The 19,351-nt window shown below is 34.0% G+C and overlaps 1 protein-coding gene across 1 annotated transcript; it reads left to right on the forward strand.

Annotated features, from left to right (window-relative positions):
* Nucleotides 1-7,819: 7,819 nt before the first annotated feature.
* On the forward strand, nucleotides 7,820-19,129 carry LOC111377306 (uncharacterized protein YKR070W-like). The gene is made up of 12 exons (XM_023000408.1): nucleotides 7,820-7,997; nucleotides 8,088-8,191; nucleotides 13,142-13,177; nucleotides 14,215-14,288; nucleotides 14,371-14,411; nucleotides 15,434-15,505; nucleotides 15,595-15,796; nucleotides 16,515-16,610; nucleotides 16,916-16,983; nucleotides 17,544-17,751; nucleotides 18,068-18,151; nucleotides 18,716-19,129. Exons 1-11 carry the CDS (start codon nucleotides 7,912-7,914, stop codon nucleotides 18,080-18,082), a joined length of 1,002 nt encoding a protein of 333 aa, XP_022856176.1. The 5' UTR covers nucleotides 7,820-7,911; the 3' UTR covers nucleotides 18,083-18,151; nucleotides 18,716-19,129.
* Nucleotides 19,130-19,351: the final 222 nt, after the last annotated feature.

The following is a 19,351-nucleotide window of genomic DNA, read 5'->3' on the forward strand; positions in this document are numbered from 1 at the left end:
GTGAAATACAATGCAAGACATAATTTTTCAATGACAGAGTAATTACATTCACATTTTTTTAACCGTCTACTCAAATAGTAAATCGCTCTTTCTTTACCAAATTGGTCTTCTTGCGCGACCATTCCAGCTATTGATTCTTGTTCAACCGATATATATACTTTCATTGGCCGTCCTTGGATTGGTGACACCAACACTAGTGGACTTGATAAATATGTCTTTAGGCTTTCAAAAGCCTTTTGATACTCTTCTTTCCAGACGAATTCATCCTATTTTTCAATTTTAAAAGTCGCGAAAAAGCTTTAGTTCGCTCTATACAGTTAGAAATAAAGCGTCTTAAAAAATTTACTTGGCCTAGAAACCTTTGCAATTCTTTTTTATTGCTAGGTGATTTGGCCTCTAAAATAGCCTTCGCTTTATTTTTATCAAGTTCAATCCCTCTTTTGTGTACTAAAAAACCAAGGAAGTTTCCTGTGTTAATGCCAAATGCACATTTCAAGGGATTCAATTTTAGTTTATATTGCCTCATTCGCTCAAATGAACATCTCAATTGTTCAAAATGGTCCTCTTCTTTAATGGATTTGACCACTATATCATCTACATACACCTCAACAAACTTGCCTATCATATCATGAAAAATCAAGTTCATTGCCCTTTGATAAGTTGCTCCTGCATTTTTTAGGCCGAAAGGCATAATTACCCATTCAAAACATCCTTGAGATCCAGGGCACCTAAAGGCAGTTTTGTGTATATCTTCCTTAGCTATATAAATTTAATTGTATTCTGAATACCCATCCATGAAGAAATATATTACGTGTCTGGCAGTCGAGTCTACTAAAAAATCTACCGTAGGCATTGGATATTCATCTTTGGGTGTGACTATGTTTAAATTCCTAAAGTCTATGCACACCCTTAATTTACCATTCTTTTTTAGCACTGGCACGATATTGGACAACCATTCGACATATCTGGCCGTTCTAATAAAACCTGCTTTTAATAATCGCTCTATTTCTTTCTTAATTTCAGGGAGTATATTAGGAGCAAAACACCTAGGAGGTTGTTTATGAGGTTTAAAGTTTGACTTGGTTGGTAATCTATGTTCCACCAAACCTCTATCTAAACCAGGCATATGTTCATATTTCCAAGTAAAACAATCCTTATATTCCTTTAATAAAGCGATTAATTTATCACTAACCTCTTGATCGAGCATCTGGCTGACGAAGGTTGGGCGATCTTCCCCTTCATTGCCAATATTCACTTTAATCAGAGGGTCTTGTGCTTGAGCGTATCCAGGCTTAGTGATCCCCATTACTTCATCGTCCAATTCCCTTATAGGCACTTCTTTTTCTAAACAATACACCTTGTTGACTTCTCGGCCAATATTTTGTTCCAACTCGAACACTGTCAATTTGTCTCTCAATGCTTCCAAGGTTGCTTCTTCTTTCGTCTTGTCCTTACATTCTTTATTGAAAGCCATTAATTTGGCTTTGAAGGCCTGAACATCGACCATTTGCCTTTGTTGCTTACAACTCATTTAAAACTCCTTGATTACTATTTTGCCAATTACTGGCTCTTCTAGGGCCACTATGTTTGGTCTCATCTGACTGAACATTTCAGTGAGTGCATCCACCGAAAACGGCTCTTCACTCTGCGTGACAATTTGAGTTTTTTTTCCACCTCGGACTACTCTGATAGGTCCATAATTTGCTTCGTACATGAACCTTTCTACTGAGTTTGCTTCTGCGACAAAAGGTCTATGATCGGCCTACACCACTTGTACTTCGCCTTTGTCATTCCAAAAAACCAGGCATTGATGGAGCGATGAGGGTATACAACGACTTCCGTATATCCTATCACTTCCTAATAACACATTGTAACTAGTAGGACCATCTATTACAAAGAAGACTGTGGTCCTAATAGTTGTCCCTATAGTTATGTCCAATGGCATGACCCCTTCAGCTTAAGTTGCTCTCCCATTGAAACTCGTAAGAACGACTTTTGTTGGGATCATATCACCTTCTTTCTTTGCAAATTTCCTCATCATCCTAGATGGAATGGTGTTTATAGCTGCTACATTATCGACAAGCACTTTTGCCACAGGTATGCCGTTAACTAGAGCTTTAACGTACAATGGCCTCAAGTGTTTAGTTAACTTCATGGCTGGTCGCTTAAAAATAACCTTTTCGGCAGTATCTATTTCCACTTCCTGCTTGTCCTCTGTCGAGTTATCCTTTTGTGAGGAGTCAACGTGCAGCATGTCGTACTGAGCTTCCATTTCTTGAATTTCATTTTTACTGTTTTCTAATGCTTTTTCTTCAGTTACCCAACCTGTGGGAGGAGACATTATTCTTGGAGGTGATTCATACTTTTCAGAGCGAGGAACTCTCTTTTTTCTTTTGGGCATCCCGTACAACATGTAATAATCGAAAGAACGCCCAGACAGTTCTCCTAACAAGTCCACTTCACGAACCCCCTCTCGATGTAGTTGCTTCAACAGAGTATTGTACAACACTCCTCTTTTTCATCTTTCTGCTTCCAAATCAATTTCCTCTTTGATATCCGTCATACCATCATCTCCTTCATCATCGTAGGCCCCTCTAGAAGTTTGGCCTTCTTCATACTCCAGCATGCATGCTTCTTCTTCGTTATCCTCCCTCTCTTCTTCTTCTTTCTCTTTATTCTTGAACTCATTGGCTAGCAAATAGTTATTAGCCATGACAGGAGGTAACGTACCGAATTGAATAGTAAGGGACTGATATGGATCTTCTCCATCTCTTCTGTCTCGCTCAAACTTCGACCTCCCAGAAGATTCACCTGTAACAGTCTCCTCACTGTCTTCGAGAATATTTTGATTGACCACCTCGAGTAGCTTAGGCGCCTTAGTACGTGGCATTCCCTGTTATTGTCTCATCATTCGTCCATAGTTCAGTTGAAAACGTCTTTGTTGGGTTCTAGTCATCTCATTGAAGGGTATCGTCCTTCCTGCATTATACTGGAACGAATGCCATACATTTGGTTGGCGAGACTGCGGCCTGAATGTTCTCCCATTATTCACTGGCTTGAACTGCCTCTCAAAAGGGGGTCCCCTATAGAACAATGTACCTCGCCCTCTACCAGGCTGAGCGTTTGGGAAAAAACTAGGGTGATGGTGATGCTGCCATATCCCTGGTTTCTCTGTATTCCCACTTACTTCTCTTTTATATCTTGCACACAGGACGTCTTCATCCTTTTTGGGCTTATTCCCTTTGATACGTTCAAAGACATTGGGATGTGATCCAGGGTCTTTTTCTCCATCATCTATAACCAACTTGAATTTTGGCAACTTGTTTTTGAAACCAGTCATCACCATGTTCACCCCAAGTGGCTGTGGAAAAGGATTTTCATCCACTGCCATCTTCTTCTTATCTTCGAACATAATTCGTCCTGATTCAATGGCATCCTGTAACACATGGCGAAAAACCAAATAGTTATTAGTCAAATGTGACCATGCATTATGCCACTTACAATATTTTTTACCCTTAACTTGTTCAGAGCTTGACAATTTATGTTTATCGCTCAGCTTTATTCGTTTATCCTTATATAATTTATCAAATATAAGGTCAGCTTTGATTACATCGAACGAAAACATTCTAACCTTTTTGTTTTCATCTTCTATAGTCTCATCCTTGCCCGACGGTCTAAGTTTAGCCATTATAGGACAAGTATACGTGTCTCCTTTGATTAATTCGGCCAAATATATTTAATTTGATCGTAACACTCGTCATTAATGGTATAAACATCAAAATTTGGGTCTCTATAATAAGTTCCCTTGCTAGAATTTTTCATTTGCTCTTCTTCTCTTATTAATCGTTCATACCTAATCACGTTCGCGCTCAATTGAAAAAGATCGAGAAATTCCTTGTCTTGGAATTTCTTTTTCAAATCAAAGCTTAGACAACCTTGAGCGATTTTAACAAACTTCTTTTCGGGCAAAGGCACAAAACATTTACTTCTTGCTGTCTTGAACCTTTGAAGGAAACCTTCTGCCCATTCGTCTGGCATTTGACGTAGATTCGTCAAATCGGTCAAAGTAATTTCAGACTCAGTCTTATAAAACTGAGCGTGGAACAATTGCTCCAATTGTTGTCATGTTTGGACAGAGTTTGCTGGCAAATTGATGAACCAGGAGAAAGCTACTCCTGTTAATGAACTAGGGAACAACCTCATTTTATGGTAATCAGTTACGTCACCACTTTGCAGTGTGAATCGCCTTATGTGTTCTAGAGTAGACATCTCTCCTAAACTGGTAAATAATGAGAATTCTGGCACTTTATACCCTCTAGGCCATGGATATCCTTGGTCTACGCAATTAGGATATGACTTCGTGTAAGTCGGCCTAATGACAGGACGTATCCCAAAAGTCATCTGGTCCTGTACTATTTCCATAATTTGATTCCTTAACATGACATTGGGGTCATATGGAATTCCTACAGGTTGGTTGACCGGTTGATTTGCTTGAGACCTGATATTTGGTCCTTGGTTGGCCACAAAGTTGCCATTTGGGCCATTGTTACCACTAGCCTGAATATTTATTCCATCGTTAACACGTGAGGCATTCTGTCCATTATTTAGGACATTATCTCTTACGTTTAGGTTACCCCCAAGTTAGATGTACCATTGCTACTATTCTGATTTGACATTACACCATCCCCCTGGTTTGAAGTAGATGGACCAAAAGGTGGTTCTACCCCTTGATTTGGACTTAGGACTGGGGGATTACGTCCTACAATTGTCCTAGTTTGAAAATGATTTGCAAGAGGCGCAACTAGCTGACAAATTTGGCCTACCAACTTATTCATTATTTCGTTCAAAGTATTCAATTGTTTGGCCATGTTGTCATAATGTGCATTCCCATTTTGGATAAATCTTTCCATATTATGAATATTTCATATATTTACCTGTTCAACGACATCCTGTGTGAGTTCTCCAAGTAATGCACGCATGGTTCAAGGACTCAACTCTGTCATTGGTTCGTAACGACTGTGACTGTTCTGACTCTGTCCATTTGTACGTGGAGAGTTATGCTGCTCCTCATATCGCTCGATCACAGACTGGACTCCTCCCTGACTTGCTTCCTTATCAGATTTCTGAGGCATATTGTTTCACCTTTTATATCTTCAACACCAAACACCAAAGTCCCACTCGGCGTGCCAAATTGTTTCGCGCGGGTGTCGCTAACAATTAAAAAGGGATCAGACGATTGTGTAAGGAACAAACCTCTTGAGACAAAGTCCCAAAAATGGGTGTTTTATTGGCAGTGACTTTACAATTAGAACTAAACAGAATGTTTCCAAGGGGCGCAAGCACACGAGTACTAAAAAGAAATGTTTAAGTCTAAACTAAGAAATTGAAGTTACATATTCTCTGTTTGAAAGTATTTGATTCGGGGTCATTTGCTCCATGTCTTCTCTTCCTTTTATATTCCCTTGATGATTTCTTCGTGATCATTCGCTTAGAAACTGCTAGATTGCTTTATAACTACCCACTTTCTTTATGATGGCTAACTTGTCGTGGAACTGCCGTCTCTAACTGCTGCCACTACTCTTTGTCGTTCAACCGTTTTCAACTGAACTCCTTGAATCGTGGAACATGATAATGTTACTCAATAACTGCTTCAATAACTGCACTTCTGGATAACCATAATATCTTATGTTTGCTAAGATCCTGGGCGATTCGAAAGTTTGGGCGAGAACAGGGTCATAGCTCTGGGCGACTGTAAGGCACTTCACTCGCTCAGATCTTGGGCGTCTTGCAAGTTTGGGCGATGATGTTACCGTGTTTGTGGGCTTCCACTCCATTCATTAATAACCCTATCTTGGCCTTTATCCTGAATTGCCCAGTTGGATTTCATTCTTTGGGCTATTTGATTTGGGAATTCCCCAATTGGACTTCATTCCTTGGGCTATTCGATTTGGGCTACACTTTTAGCGTGTCAACAGAGATCTTGCAAGATATTCGCCAGAGACAAGTGAAATGCCAATAGAATTCGTGTGTGTGAGAGTGGACAGAGAAACAAGGGTTCTTTGAGCTTATAGTTAGCACCTGTGAGTGGGAGACCGAGGAGATGTTTGTTATAGATTAAAATCAGATTTAAAGACGTTAAAATAAATAATTAATTATAATAATCTTTCGTGAAATTTACAATTTTTATAAATGAATTTTGCAACTTGTTTTAAGATAGTACATAGATAGTTACAAAAAATAATGTGGAGAGAAAAAAAAATGGATGAAAAAATTTATAATATTCTAAACTGATAAATTGCAGTGTGTCACGTGACATTACGTAATCTTCTATATAAACATTGATGTACATGATCGTTTTTAGATATAAGTAAGAATTTTCAAAAGAAAAGTAACCAAAAATTGCATATAAGTGTCGGTCTGACTTTTTTGGCCAAAAATATTTTTTGAAAAAGTATTTTATTAAAGAACGTGTAGTTAAAAAATAAAGAGAAGTTTTAATTTTCCGTGTAAAATTATTTTATAAAATAATGACTGGTTAAAAATGAGTTTTTGAGAAGACAATAATTTTTTTTATTATACTATACGTGCATCAAGTGTTTATAACGATATCCACCCCTCACATGAAGGGATATCCTCTTCAAATAAAATATAATTTATTCGAAGTAAATCCCGTTCCATGTAAGAAAAATGAACACCGCATTATGTACAAATAGCATATTTTTAAAATTTTATGATTTGATTCAGCTAAAAATAGATTTCTAGCCCATGTTTGATACTTTTTGTTTATTTGAAAATGAGTTTTTCAATAGTAAATTTTAGGAGAAAATATAATTGAAATGTAGAAAAATTTTGAATTTAAGTGGAAAATAATTTACTCGAGAATGTATAATTAGAAATAAATTTAGGTAAAAATGAGTTTATAGATAATGAGCATCGAACAAGAGCTTAGTAGATTAGTAAAAAAATTGAAGCAATGTGAGATTAAAAATTAATAAAAATTGATTTTTATGAAATAAAATTAAATAAAAATAAATTTTAAAGCCAAACAGATCAGAACCTAAAGGAGTTATTGATAAAAATGATTAAAAAGTTAATTTTTATTCATTATTGTTTTTTTTTTCATTCAGATCCATTCGATTGCAAAGGTGGAAAGGCTAACAAATTTCATGTGATTTGGAAAAGAAAAAACAATCAAAATCATAGGGATTCTATTTTCACTCAATAGGTCAAAAATATGTTTTAATGGTTCGTTTGATTGTAAGGATGAAATTTGGATGAAAAAAATTGAATTCCAGATAATTGAATTGACTAGGACTTATTTTATTGGGAATTGACAATTAAATGTGTTAGATTAATATAATTTTTCATATGAAAAATATTGAAATTTTTTATCTTTTGATGTTCATTTGACTTTGTTTTTCATGAAAATTTTCAGCTAAAGAGACAATTTATTACAATTGGGAATATAACTTGTTCTAAAAAAATAAAAAATTGGTTGAAAATTCAACAAGTGGTGAGAATTGATTTTCCACAAAACCGTGGAATTGGCACGTGTGGAGGGAAGTTGGAAAATAAATTCCATGAAAATTTTTAGCAATCAAACAATACAAATTGGGTGGAAATGAAAAACATTTTCCATTTTCCATTTTCCATGGAAAATCAAGGCTATCAAACTTGGCATAAGTGTTTATACCATGAAATTCAAACTTTATTTTCATTTTTATATCAAACAGTTAAAGTAGAAAATAAATTTGTCGTACATGATATTTTTCATAAAATTTAACAGTAGTGGACCTTAATTTACCTTCACCAGTGGCGTTCCTTGAGAGAACGGTCGCACCACTACTTATCTTCCATAGGTGTTTTTTTTACTTTCATTTTATTTTTTCGAGACACAATTGTAGATGAAAAATGAGGTTTCGAGTCAAACAGCCATTGCCACTGTCTTACCTCCGACCACCTCAATCTTCTTCGTCGCTCAACTCAGTCCCGATACAGTTCCGTAAATCTTCATAACACACACATTTCTGTGAATTGAAGTGAATGATGTTTCAATTTAATGGCGAATGTTTTGTTTTTATAATCAGGTCATCATTTGGGATAGCATTTGATATAGATGGGGTCATATTACGAGGCCAAACACCAATTGGAAATTCCCATAAAGCACTAAAGAGACTGTATGATGATTCCGGTAGAATTTTCGACTCAAACTTCTTTTAGATATTTGTTCTTCATATATACTATACAATTGTTTAAATTGATCGAAATTTAAAATGGAAAATAATGATTTTTAATTTTAATTAGGGTTGTGAAATTCGAGCAAATTATTATAGTAATAAAAAGATCTATAAATTCTTAAAAAGGAAGCAGTAAAAATTACAAATTTTGTAACTGACCACACACATTCTGGATAGGCAAGGATATTTTAAAGAAGTCCTGAGAATTTATTTTCTTCTATCAGCGTGTAAAGAAATTCTGCAAGTCTGGTCTTCTATCTGTGTAACAGTCTGGTCTTCTATCTGTGTAACAGTGTGAATAATCTTTATCTTGGTGAAAGAATTTGACCTGTTGTGTCATTTCGGATCTAATTTAAAAGCTTTAGCCCACTATATGTGACGACCGAAATTTTAACAATTTACATCGTTACCAAAACTTTTATTCCATAATTAAATGAATTATTCAAACACCCCATGTGAGAATTTTTAGTTTCATCGATAAAATAATTAATATATAAATGAAACATAATCAATTGAAACATGTCCCAAATCCTAAATAACAATTTTACATGGAAATAAAATTAAAATAACGCTGAAAATAAAAGTCCATGGTCACATTACTTCGGATTGTTTTTATTGAATTCCATAATTTCTAGTATCACGATTGCATCGCATCGCCCGCCAATTAGTGATCCGTTCTAATCTGTGAGGAGTAGGGAAATAGGTAAGTACATGGAAATACTCAACAGGACAAAAAAAAATCATGGTGCAATCCCAAATAAAAAAATTTAAATACATGTGTCAAAAATATCATACCATCATCATATCTTTAGAAATCGGTAAGAATTTATATCATATTATATTATTTGTACCGAAATGACGATATCATTTATATCATATCATATCTTTAGCTTTCATGAGTACAATAACTCATCAACATGAAAAGATAATTAAACGGGATAGAATACACTGCACCTCGATATTCTAACTTGTTAACTTGCTTTAATTTTTGGAAGACAAAACAAAATTCACATTCCAACAATTTCTTTTTCTACCTCTGCTTATGTGTGTGTGTGTGTATGTATTTTCTCTCATGTAATGTAAGTATATACATAGGCAATTATACAAGAGTTGGTACATTGTGGGGAAACGTGTGGGAGTAGAATAGAGTTATGGATAAAAGTATCGGAATCCGAAATTTGACTAAGTCTTGTCAACAACCAAACCACTCAAAAATCAATACATTCCATACACGTGGCGGCACACCTAGTTAAGTTGAAAGGAATTAGTTTTCTTTTAACAACCACCCACACGACTTCCCTAACCTCTCTCTTTTCTTTTAATTTCTTTTGTTAAAAATTTTAAGATTGTTTAACAAATTGAGAGAATAGAATTTTACACTGTTCGTTCAATAATTTCAGGAACCAAAATTCTATTCTCTCCGATTTCATCCCAATGGAAAGAGGATTTGCACTTTCTAAGGTAAAGAGCTTCATATGGAGCCATGCATATACTAGCCTAGAAACTATTGGTGTAAGCTTCATATGTGGCCATGCCTATAGGGTAAAGAGCTTCGTATGGGGCGCTGTGATTTACAATAAAGTGAAAGGTTTCCTCCTTGTATAATTAGTTTCCTTGTTTAGATTGATTTTCCTTTGTATAATTAGGGTTTCTTTGTATATAATTGTAAACTCCTATACATATGAGAGGATGACAAGAAAAATGTTGATTGAGGTAAATTGGCACGGTTGAGGTGGTTGACAAGATTAGAGCCAGAATAAAGATAGCACAGGACCGACAGAAAAGTTATGTAGATGGTAGAAGAATGGATTTGGAATTTAGTATAGGCAACAAGGTTTTTCTTAAATTAGCACCCATGAAGGGTGTTTTGAGATTTGGTAAGAAGAGAAAGTTGAGACCGCGATTTATTGGATTTTTCGAGATTCTTGAAAGGATTGGTGTTGTGACGTACCGACTTGTCTTACCACCTGACTTGCAGCAGTGCATAATGTATTTCATGTTTCGATACTCAGAAAATATGTTCATGATCCCAATCATGTAGTAAATTATTAGACATTGGACGCACAAAAAAACTTATCCTATGAAGAAATCCCGACGATGATTTTGAATAAAAAAGTACATCAACTCAGAAACAAGAAAGTTCCCCTAATCAAGGTTCAATGGCGAAATCATGGACTTGACGAGTCAACTTGGAAGAAAAAGAGGAGCTTAGAATCAATTATTCAGAGCTCTTCGATTAGCCAAGGTAAATTTTCAAGGACGAAAATATTCTAAGGGAGGAGATTGTAATGTCCCGAAAATTTTCATAGAATAGAATTTAATTTTTGTATGCTATATTTTAATATTTTGAAATGTTAGGGACTAAAATATATGTATAGTAACTTTCATTTTTATTTTGGTTAAAATGTAGATATTAGCGGAGCAATAATTAGTATATGAATATTAGGCTCATTGGATATATCGTAATTAATCATACATATTAGTTTCGAGAAAAAGTCAATTTGGATTAGTGGAACCCAAGTTATTGAGGTCGAAAGATATAGCCTTAAATTATATTTTAATTGAGTATTTAATGAATTTTAAATTATTTAATGGAACAAGATTCTTGGGTAGGTGTAGTGATTGAATTTTTTTTTTATTAAATAAAGATTTAAAAAGGTGGCAGAAAAGAAAAGAGAGAGGTTAGGAAAGTCACGTTGGTGGTTATTAAAAGAAAACTGATTCCTTTCAACTTAACTAGGTGTGCCGCCACGTGTATGGAATGTGTTGATTTTTGAGTGGTTTAGTTGTTGGCAAGATTTAGTCAAATTTTGGTTTCCAATACTTTTATCCATAACTCTATTCCACGCCCACATGTTTCTCCATAATGTACCAACTCTTATATAATTGCCTATGTATATAGTTACATCACATGATAGAAAATACACTGTATGTATGTATGTATGCACACATATACATATACATGCACGACACATAAGCAGAGGCAGAAAAAGGAATTGTTGGAACGTGAATTTTATTTTATCTTCCAAAAATTAAAGCAAGTTATAAGGTAGGATATGGAGGTGTAGTGTATTCTTTCCCGTTTAATTATTTGTTTCATGTTGATGAGTTATTGTACTCATGAAAGTTAAAGATATGATATGCTATAATATGAATGATATGGTTATTTCGGTACAAATGATATGAGCTCTTACCGATTTCTAAAGATATGAGATGGTCTGATATCTTGATACATGTTTTAAAAATTTTACTTTAGATTGCACCATTAATTTTTAAATTCTACTGAGTATTCCCATGTACTCACAATTTTCCCCACTTCTCACAGGTTAGAATGGAGCGTGGCGATTCTACTGAGTGGTTGTGCCTCGTTTCACTGAATGAAAATCTAAAGAATTTAGCACGTAACTTTATCTCTTTTAATTTTGTTGCCATAGACACTTATTTTTAATTGAATTATCGTATATGTTATTTGTTATATGGATATTTTTAAATTGCACTTTTATTTAAAGGTTTGAATTAAATTGTTTGATTTCCCTTAAGTGCTATCTTACATTAATGGAAACAAAATTTTATTTTATTTTATTTTTTTTAAATTTCCATCATCAAATCTGCTTTTCCAATGATTAATTTTACCAATAATGTAATTTTCCTAAGAATTCATATATTAATCTGATAATGGTGAAAGGCATGCATCGTCTAAATGACTAAATCTAGCATGTCAATTTCCTTTTTCTCCATGTTTTCATGAAGAAAAATTGGGAATCTTGATTCAAAATATTATTTCCGTGTCACTGCCTCATGAAGCATTAATAATCTAGTTGACGTGCGATGTTGTTTCATTTTTAATAAGTTTTGAATTGAATGTTACTTCTTCCACCAACTTCACTGTTTAAAAATAATGGGATCTGTCCTTATTGCTAAATTCATATCAAATAATGAATGTTTGGCTCGTGGTCACTTCCACACACATAATAAATATCCCATAGCCATAGCCATGCGATGTAAAGTGTGTGGATTTCTTTAATAAAAAAGGGAGCTTTTGGTTGTATTCTTGTCTCCTGCAAGTTTTCTCTTCTTTTTCTAAATTAAATGTTTAGTTGGCTGTTGAACACGTTCAAATACAGTTATCTACTAATAAATTAGATTTCAAAGAATGTGCCAGTTAGAAATTTAAAATTGATGCATCATATGTGGTATAAAATATAATTGAGCATTTTATAAATAAATTTTGGTAATGATTCAAATCTTTAAAATTTGGGTCATTACACTATATGCATTGAAATAGAATTTGTGTCTTTCGATCGATTGAATAAGTATGCTTAAATGTAATAAAAGTGTTTGCTGCAGTGGTATAATTAGGTGACATGGAAGACTTTCTCTCCCTCTTTATCTCCGTGATTGTATGTTTCTGTGAGGGCATAGATCTCATTTCTCTATCCACTTTCTTTCAATAAGCCCTTACTTGTCATCTCCCTGCTGTGCATATTATGCCCTTTTTTGAGTCCCATTTTGTTGGAAGAAATGCATTTTTGAATAGTGTATTGATGGAAAATATGTGGTTAAAAAATAAAGAAAAATTTTAGATTTGCGTGTTATATTATTTTATTGAACAACGTGTGGTTGAAATGATTCAAAACACTTTTTAAGAATGCATTTTTTTTCAAAGAATGAGACTCAAACAAGGGCTATATGTTAAATCAAGGGTCTCTTTGAAGAAGGTTTTCAATACTAGGGCTGGTTTATAGTTTGGATTAATAAGCTGGTTGTAAATTTTCTAGCCATGTCTTTTGTAGGGTATGGACAGTGGCAGGTACACCATATGGGATTATTTTGCGTTCATATTATTTGAAATTAAAATGTAATAGCCTGTTTGTAATGTAAAACTGATTTCTGCTGGCTTGCAGGTGCTTTGAAGTTCCCTTTTCTGTTTTTGACAAATGGTTAGTTTCTGAATTATTATTCTTTCTTTGTATCATGCTATTTGAAGAATGATTTTTTAGTTCATGTGGAAAAAAATTTAAAGAATTTTTTAATTAGTTTCTTTTCCACTATATACCCTGCCCCAAAACTGCCAAGCAATCTAATGATGAGAATGGGGATTGTATCTTTTTAGACTCTTCCAAGATCCGGTGGTAATTGGTTTTCAGCTTGCTTATTTTCTTCATCGTTACAACTGGATGTACTCAAATAATTTATTTATTTGTGTGATGTGAAATTCGCTAAAATTGTAGCCTTCAATGTAACAAACTAGTACTTAAATGGTCCGGAGCATTGTTTTGAAACCTGGACCAGACCGGCTGATTTAAAAGGGAAACCTGGAAACCGGTTTGTTTGAGGTTAAAAAACTGGAAATTAACAAACAGTTAGAGAAGTAAAGAACGAGCAGGTTCACCTCAACATTTTTTTGTGATCTTTTTTTAATATTTATTTGTCAGCAATTCGACCTTTGACGCATGATCTTTTCCATGTCCCTGCCCGGGTTGGTTTCCAAAACATTGGTTCAGAGCAGCTACTAAAAAATTGTTCTTGAGTCATGATTGTTGTAATTGTCATTTGTAGAGTATTCTTGCTTCCGAATTAAAATATCTATATTAAGAATTTTGGGCACAACTGACTTCCATCATTACTGAGACATCTTGAACTTATTTTGTACATTATGCCCTTGTTTGAGCTCCATTCTTTTCATAAGAATGAATTTTTGAATAGTGTATTAATGGAAAATGTGTGGTTAAAAAATAAGAAAAAGTTTTGGATTTACGTATAATATTATTTTATTGAAAAATGTGTGGTTGAAATAATGTCAAAATACTGTTTAAAAATGTATTTTTTTTTTTTTTTTTTCAAAGAATCGGAATCAAACAGGGGCTATATCCAAGATTTACCATGCATGAGTAACTGACTTCATGACTTATTTTTTAGACAAAACACTGACAAACCATTTAGAAACTAATGTTATTTTGCCATCATGTTTCCGTAGGTGGAGGTTTCCCAGAGTCTAAAAGAGCCTATGACTTGAGCAACCTTCTAGGTGTGAAGATTTTGCCTTCTCAGGTTAGTAATTAAAATTGGCAAATAAAATTCATGAAATTGTCTAAATGTTGACAGATTTGAAGTGCTTCTACTTTGGATTTAGGTAGTGCAGGGCCACTCACCTTTTAGAACTTTTCTGAGCAGGTACATATAACGGAAAATCTCTCCTGACATCCTGATTTATTTTTTCAGATATAGTGTATTAATAGAAACCGGTATTTAGTTGCCTATCCAAAAAAAAAAAAAAAAAACTGGAATTTTGTTCAAATTTAAACTTGTGACTTATTTTTATTAGATTATATCTCTATTCCACCCACTAATGTAACTCAGGATTATAAGCATTCCAGACAATGTCTGATCCACTTTGTGTTCAATGCTGGGAAAATTCCATTAAGTATCATGTATTTAAGACAGTCATATCAGCAGTAAATTTTCGGTTAGACATTTAAATAATTGGAGAAGTATCCAAGAGAGTGTTTATAACTTATGGAAATTATTTTTAATTGGAAATAATACTAAGGGTGTGTTTGATCCCCATTTTATGGAAAAATTGGTTTTGTAATGATGATTTTCTGAAGATTGTGTGGTTAAAAAATAGGAAAAAGTTTTGAATTTATATGTAAAATTATTTTATTGGAAGAATGTAGTTGAAAATGAGTTTGAAGAAAAATGAGTTTGTAAAAATGGGGCACAAACATGGGCTAAGTTCAATAGTTAGGGCTTGTTTGAGCCACATTATTTTCTAAGAATGCATTTTAGAATAGTTGATTGATGGAGAATGTGTGGTTAAAAAATAAGAAAAAGTTTTGGGGTTGCATATAATATTATTTTATTGAAAAATGTGTAGTTGAAAAGAAGAGGGAGAAAAATGTATTTTGGAAAAAAAATGGGGATCAAACAAGGGCTTAATGAGCAATAGATGGTAAAAAAAAAAATCTTTTTTTGCTTCTCTCTTTGGAGTAAACTGACATTTATTAAATAACTATGAGATATGATAGAACCTTCATATGTGTTTTTTGTCCCCAAGAGGCATTCAGAGGCTTTTTTTTTAATAAATAGATATTGCTGATTTTCTTTAAAAAATTTACAAATAATAAATTTTAAGTAATTCATCTAATTTTTTGTTGAGACTTGACCGTGGTATCACCAATTTTCTTCTTTTCTAGATTCGAGAATGAACTCATCATTGCTACTGGAAAAGGTGACCCTGCTGAAGTGATGTCGGAGTATGGCTTCAAGTAAGTTCCACCATATAAGGTGGTTTTAGTTTTTTTATTTTTTGTTTTTCTGCACATTTAGTGGGACCTTAAGTTAAAACTATGTGCAGAAGAGTTCTCTCCCTAGATGAGTATGCATCATACTTCGATCACATTGATCCTGTAGCTCATTATAAAGGGTGGGCCAGTATTAAGGATTCCGATTGGCCAAAAAATTCCCCAAAGTCGGTCTCAAGCCCTGATGTTATCACTAACAAAGTTAAAGCAGCATTTGTTGTTAGTGATCCTGTTGACTGGGGGAGGGATATTCAGGTACTTTTCTTACATCTCTAGAGATGAATGTTGAGTAGCCACTATATGTTGTTCTGAAGTTTAAATTAGTATTTCTGTGGTCATCTGACATATATATTTGACTTAACTTAAATGTGTAATCCAGATACCTTGTCTGCTGTAGCAATGCAAAAAAATCACTCTGAGACATTGTTAGAGCTTTCTTTAGGCCTAAGAAGTAATTAAAAGCATAATTGTCACAATCAGACTCCAGTCACAAAAAAAATTTAATATTCATTTTCCACTAATGGAAAGAGTACATACATTGGGAACGTAAAAGTAGCTGCTAACTAAATTATCAGACTGTTTTCTCTGAAAGTCATTAACTGTTGTATTATGAGAATTCTTTGTTCTCAATATTTTGTCTTAAAGCCATTATCATCGCACGTCATAGCTATTATATGTGCAACAGGCTTTAAGGAAAAGGAAATATAATATAGATGGGAACAATTGCTTTTGAGCACCCCTGTACTGAATTGGCCACCCCCTCCTCCCAAACCACCACCACGCATGAAAAAAAAGTAAAAAAGAAAAGGAAAACTCAAAACTACGTATGTCCTTCAGATAATATCCCCCCACTTACAAAGTATAGAGGATGGTGTAGAAACTGAGGCAACATGAACTCAGTTGGCCATTAAGTTTGACTTTTTATATCTGTATATATAAGCATATTTCTGAAATGAGTGACAGATGAATACAGGTGCTTTGTGACATTTTAACATCTGGAAATCTTCCTGGAGAGAACTATGGGCGTCAGCCACCTTTATATTTTGCTGCTGATGATCTGCAATATCAGGTCAGTGCTAATGCATATTATCTAAGTACAACTCCTCCTCACTATCTTGTCTTCACAAAGAAAGTATTTAACAACTCAGAACTATGAAAGTAAAATCTCCCGTGTACTCAAAACGACTCTAATGTCTTGAAGCATTTCAGGGTTTTGTTCACACTAAAATTAATTTTAAGCATTTGAAATTGGCTTGAAAAATAAATTTCAGGAATAATATGAATCTCTGGATTTGCAGTGTGCTTCTGCTTTAAATTCTTGAAACTCTTCATTATACATTTAAAAACTGTTGATCTGCTGTCAATATCCTACAGGCTGCATTTCCTTCAGAACGTCTTGGTATGGGTGCATTTAGAATAGCCCTTGAAAGTATCTTCAACAGGTTTGATTTGTGGTTCTACCATTTCTGTGTATTCCATTAGCGTCAAAATTACTGGTTTCGAGTTATCAATGATTTTTGTTTCTATCCATACACTCCCCTCCACATTCCCCACAATGGTATGTATTATCTACTAGTTGCAGGATGGGACTATATGGTGAACGTATATTTATTTTCAATCAATAAATGACTCTATTCTGGGGTCAATCTTCTTGAATTGAAGCATTTCTAGTAGTTTTAGGACAGGAAAGTTTTCCTCTCTGTAGGAGTGCATCTGTGAAGGAAGTTTGTGCCTTGGTGGTGGCGTATAATTTGGACTTGCAGATTGAATTAGTTATTTTGCATTAGCAAACTCAAAGAGAATACTATCCTGCTATTTTGTTGTTTGTTGCCACTCTGACTTTCAAGCGATTCTCCATTTTTGTTTTCTCGTTATATATCTCATGTTATGATTCTCATTGTGGGGTACAAAGAATGTGAATTCTATCATGCCTATAGTATATTTATCCTAGACTATAGTTAAAAATTCCATGACATTCCTGTTTGACTGTGCATCTTTGCAGAATTCACAATAAACCTTTGCAGTATACGTGTTTAGGGAAGCCAAATCCCTTTGTTTACAAAAACGCTGAAACCATATTAAGAGAAATCCAGAAATCCTCTTGTCATTGCAATGCCATTGTGGAAAATGCAGAACAAGGGTCACATTCTTTCAAGACCCTATATATGATAGGTGATAATCCTTTAGTTGATGTTAAAGGAGCGCATCAGGTTTGTCTCTCTTGGCATGGCTTAGGGCCCATTTGCTATGCTTTTTGTTATCAAACATAATGTAACTTTTACCCACTATCAAGATGAGTACCTTACTTTTTTTACATTTTATAAAAATAAAAAATGTAACTGCTTTGAACTTTGACCAATAAAAAGTTATTTATTTTGAAAGTTATGTGTTTCCTTGTAAGATTTTTAAGATCAGCCAAACATGCTTTTGCAACTCTTATGTGACAGTTGTTTGTAACTGTTATGTCAATGTGCATATAATTTTATGAGGGTGATACTTAAGCTATTTTTACTTCTTCATTCTCAGGCAAGGAGTCCTTAGTTTTCTATTTTGACCAGGACAGGCGTTTTTAGGCAAAAAGAGAACCATGCAGAATATCCAGCTCATCTGGTAAGCCTGATTATGCTACATATGTTTCCAATTGTAAATCTGTTGTTTGATAGTGTGAGTCATTTTTACGATCACATATTATAACCCTGTTTGAGCCCCATTTTGATAAGAAAATGTATTTTGGAATTGTGATTTTTTTGGGGCAAGTGTGGTTAAAAAGGAAGGATAAATTTTCGATTTACGTCTAAAATTATTTTATGGGAGTTTTGTTAAAAATGAGTTTTGAAAAAAATGAATTTTTGAAAAACTAGGGGGACAAAATAGGTTAAATAGTTGGTGTCTAGAATATGGAGTGAAAACACTTTTGACTCTATAACCGGAGTAATTTACATCTTATTCTTTACACAAATGATGAATGATATTTAAGAAAAGTGTAACCTAAGAAAAAATACTTGATGACGGTCACATTAGTACGGTTTTGCACGTGCATAAAACATGCATTCACAATGAAATATCATCGCATGAATTTGCAGGACATAATATATTGAATAGACAAAAGTCTAACAACAATTTTAAGTTACAATGCAAATTGGCAACCGATTGTACTTTTTGTTGGTTGTGTAGGTTGTTGATACTGTGGAAGAGGCTGTGGAATTTATACTGAAAAGGGAAGTTGCTTCCTAGTTGAAATAGCAGTCGTCAATTTTTAGTGAAGCGGTGAAAATACGACAAAACATCCATTGTTCCTTGGTTAAGATGTATAATTGTTTCATCTGTTATATTCATTCATCTGATGCTCAACAATCATTCATTCATCAAGGTCTACTATAATGACTTAATGACATTTTTTGGCAAGGTGAATTAGACATTGCTCTACGATACTAAGAGAGGAAAAAGGTAAAAACTTATATATTGTACCGATATGTCTTATCAAGCTAAACATGTCTTAAGAACATGTTTGGTAAGTTAGATTGTAACTTGTGGTGAAAAACACGTCCTTGAAAATGGAAGAATTAAACACAGACAACATTGGGTACATTGTGGTGTCGATGATTTCTCCTAATACTTAATTTACATTATTTCCTTAGCGAGGTGTCCTTCAACTGTGCTCTTATTTATAATATTTGATTTTATTTTATTTTTTTATAGTACACAAACTATTTCTTCTGGATTATTTCTTTTATAAAATGGGGCTCAATTTTATACAGAGAAAGTCAAAGAGAAGGGTAGGACGAAAGAATAATGTTATTTGCAGTCGCT

This window comes from Olea europaea, chromosome 1, assembly GCF_002742605.1.
Source record: "Olea europaea var. sylvestris chromosome 1, O_europaea_v1, whole genome shotgun sequence".
NCBI classification, from domain to species: Eukaryota; Viridiplantae; Streptophyta; class Magnoliopsida; order Lamiales; family Oleaceae; genus Olea; species Olea europaea.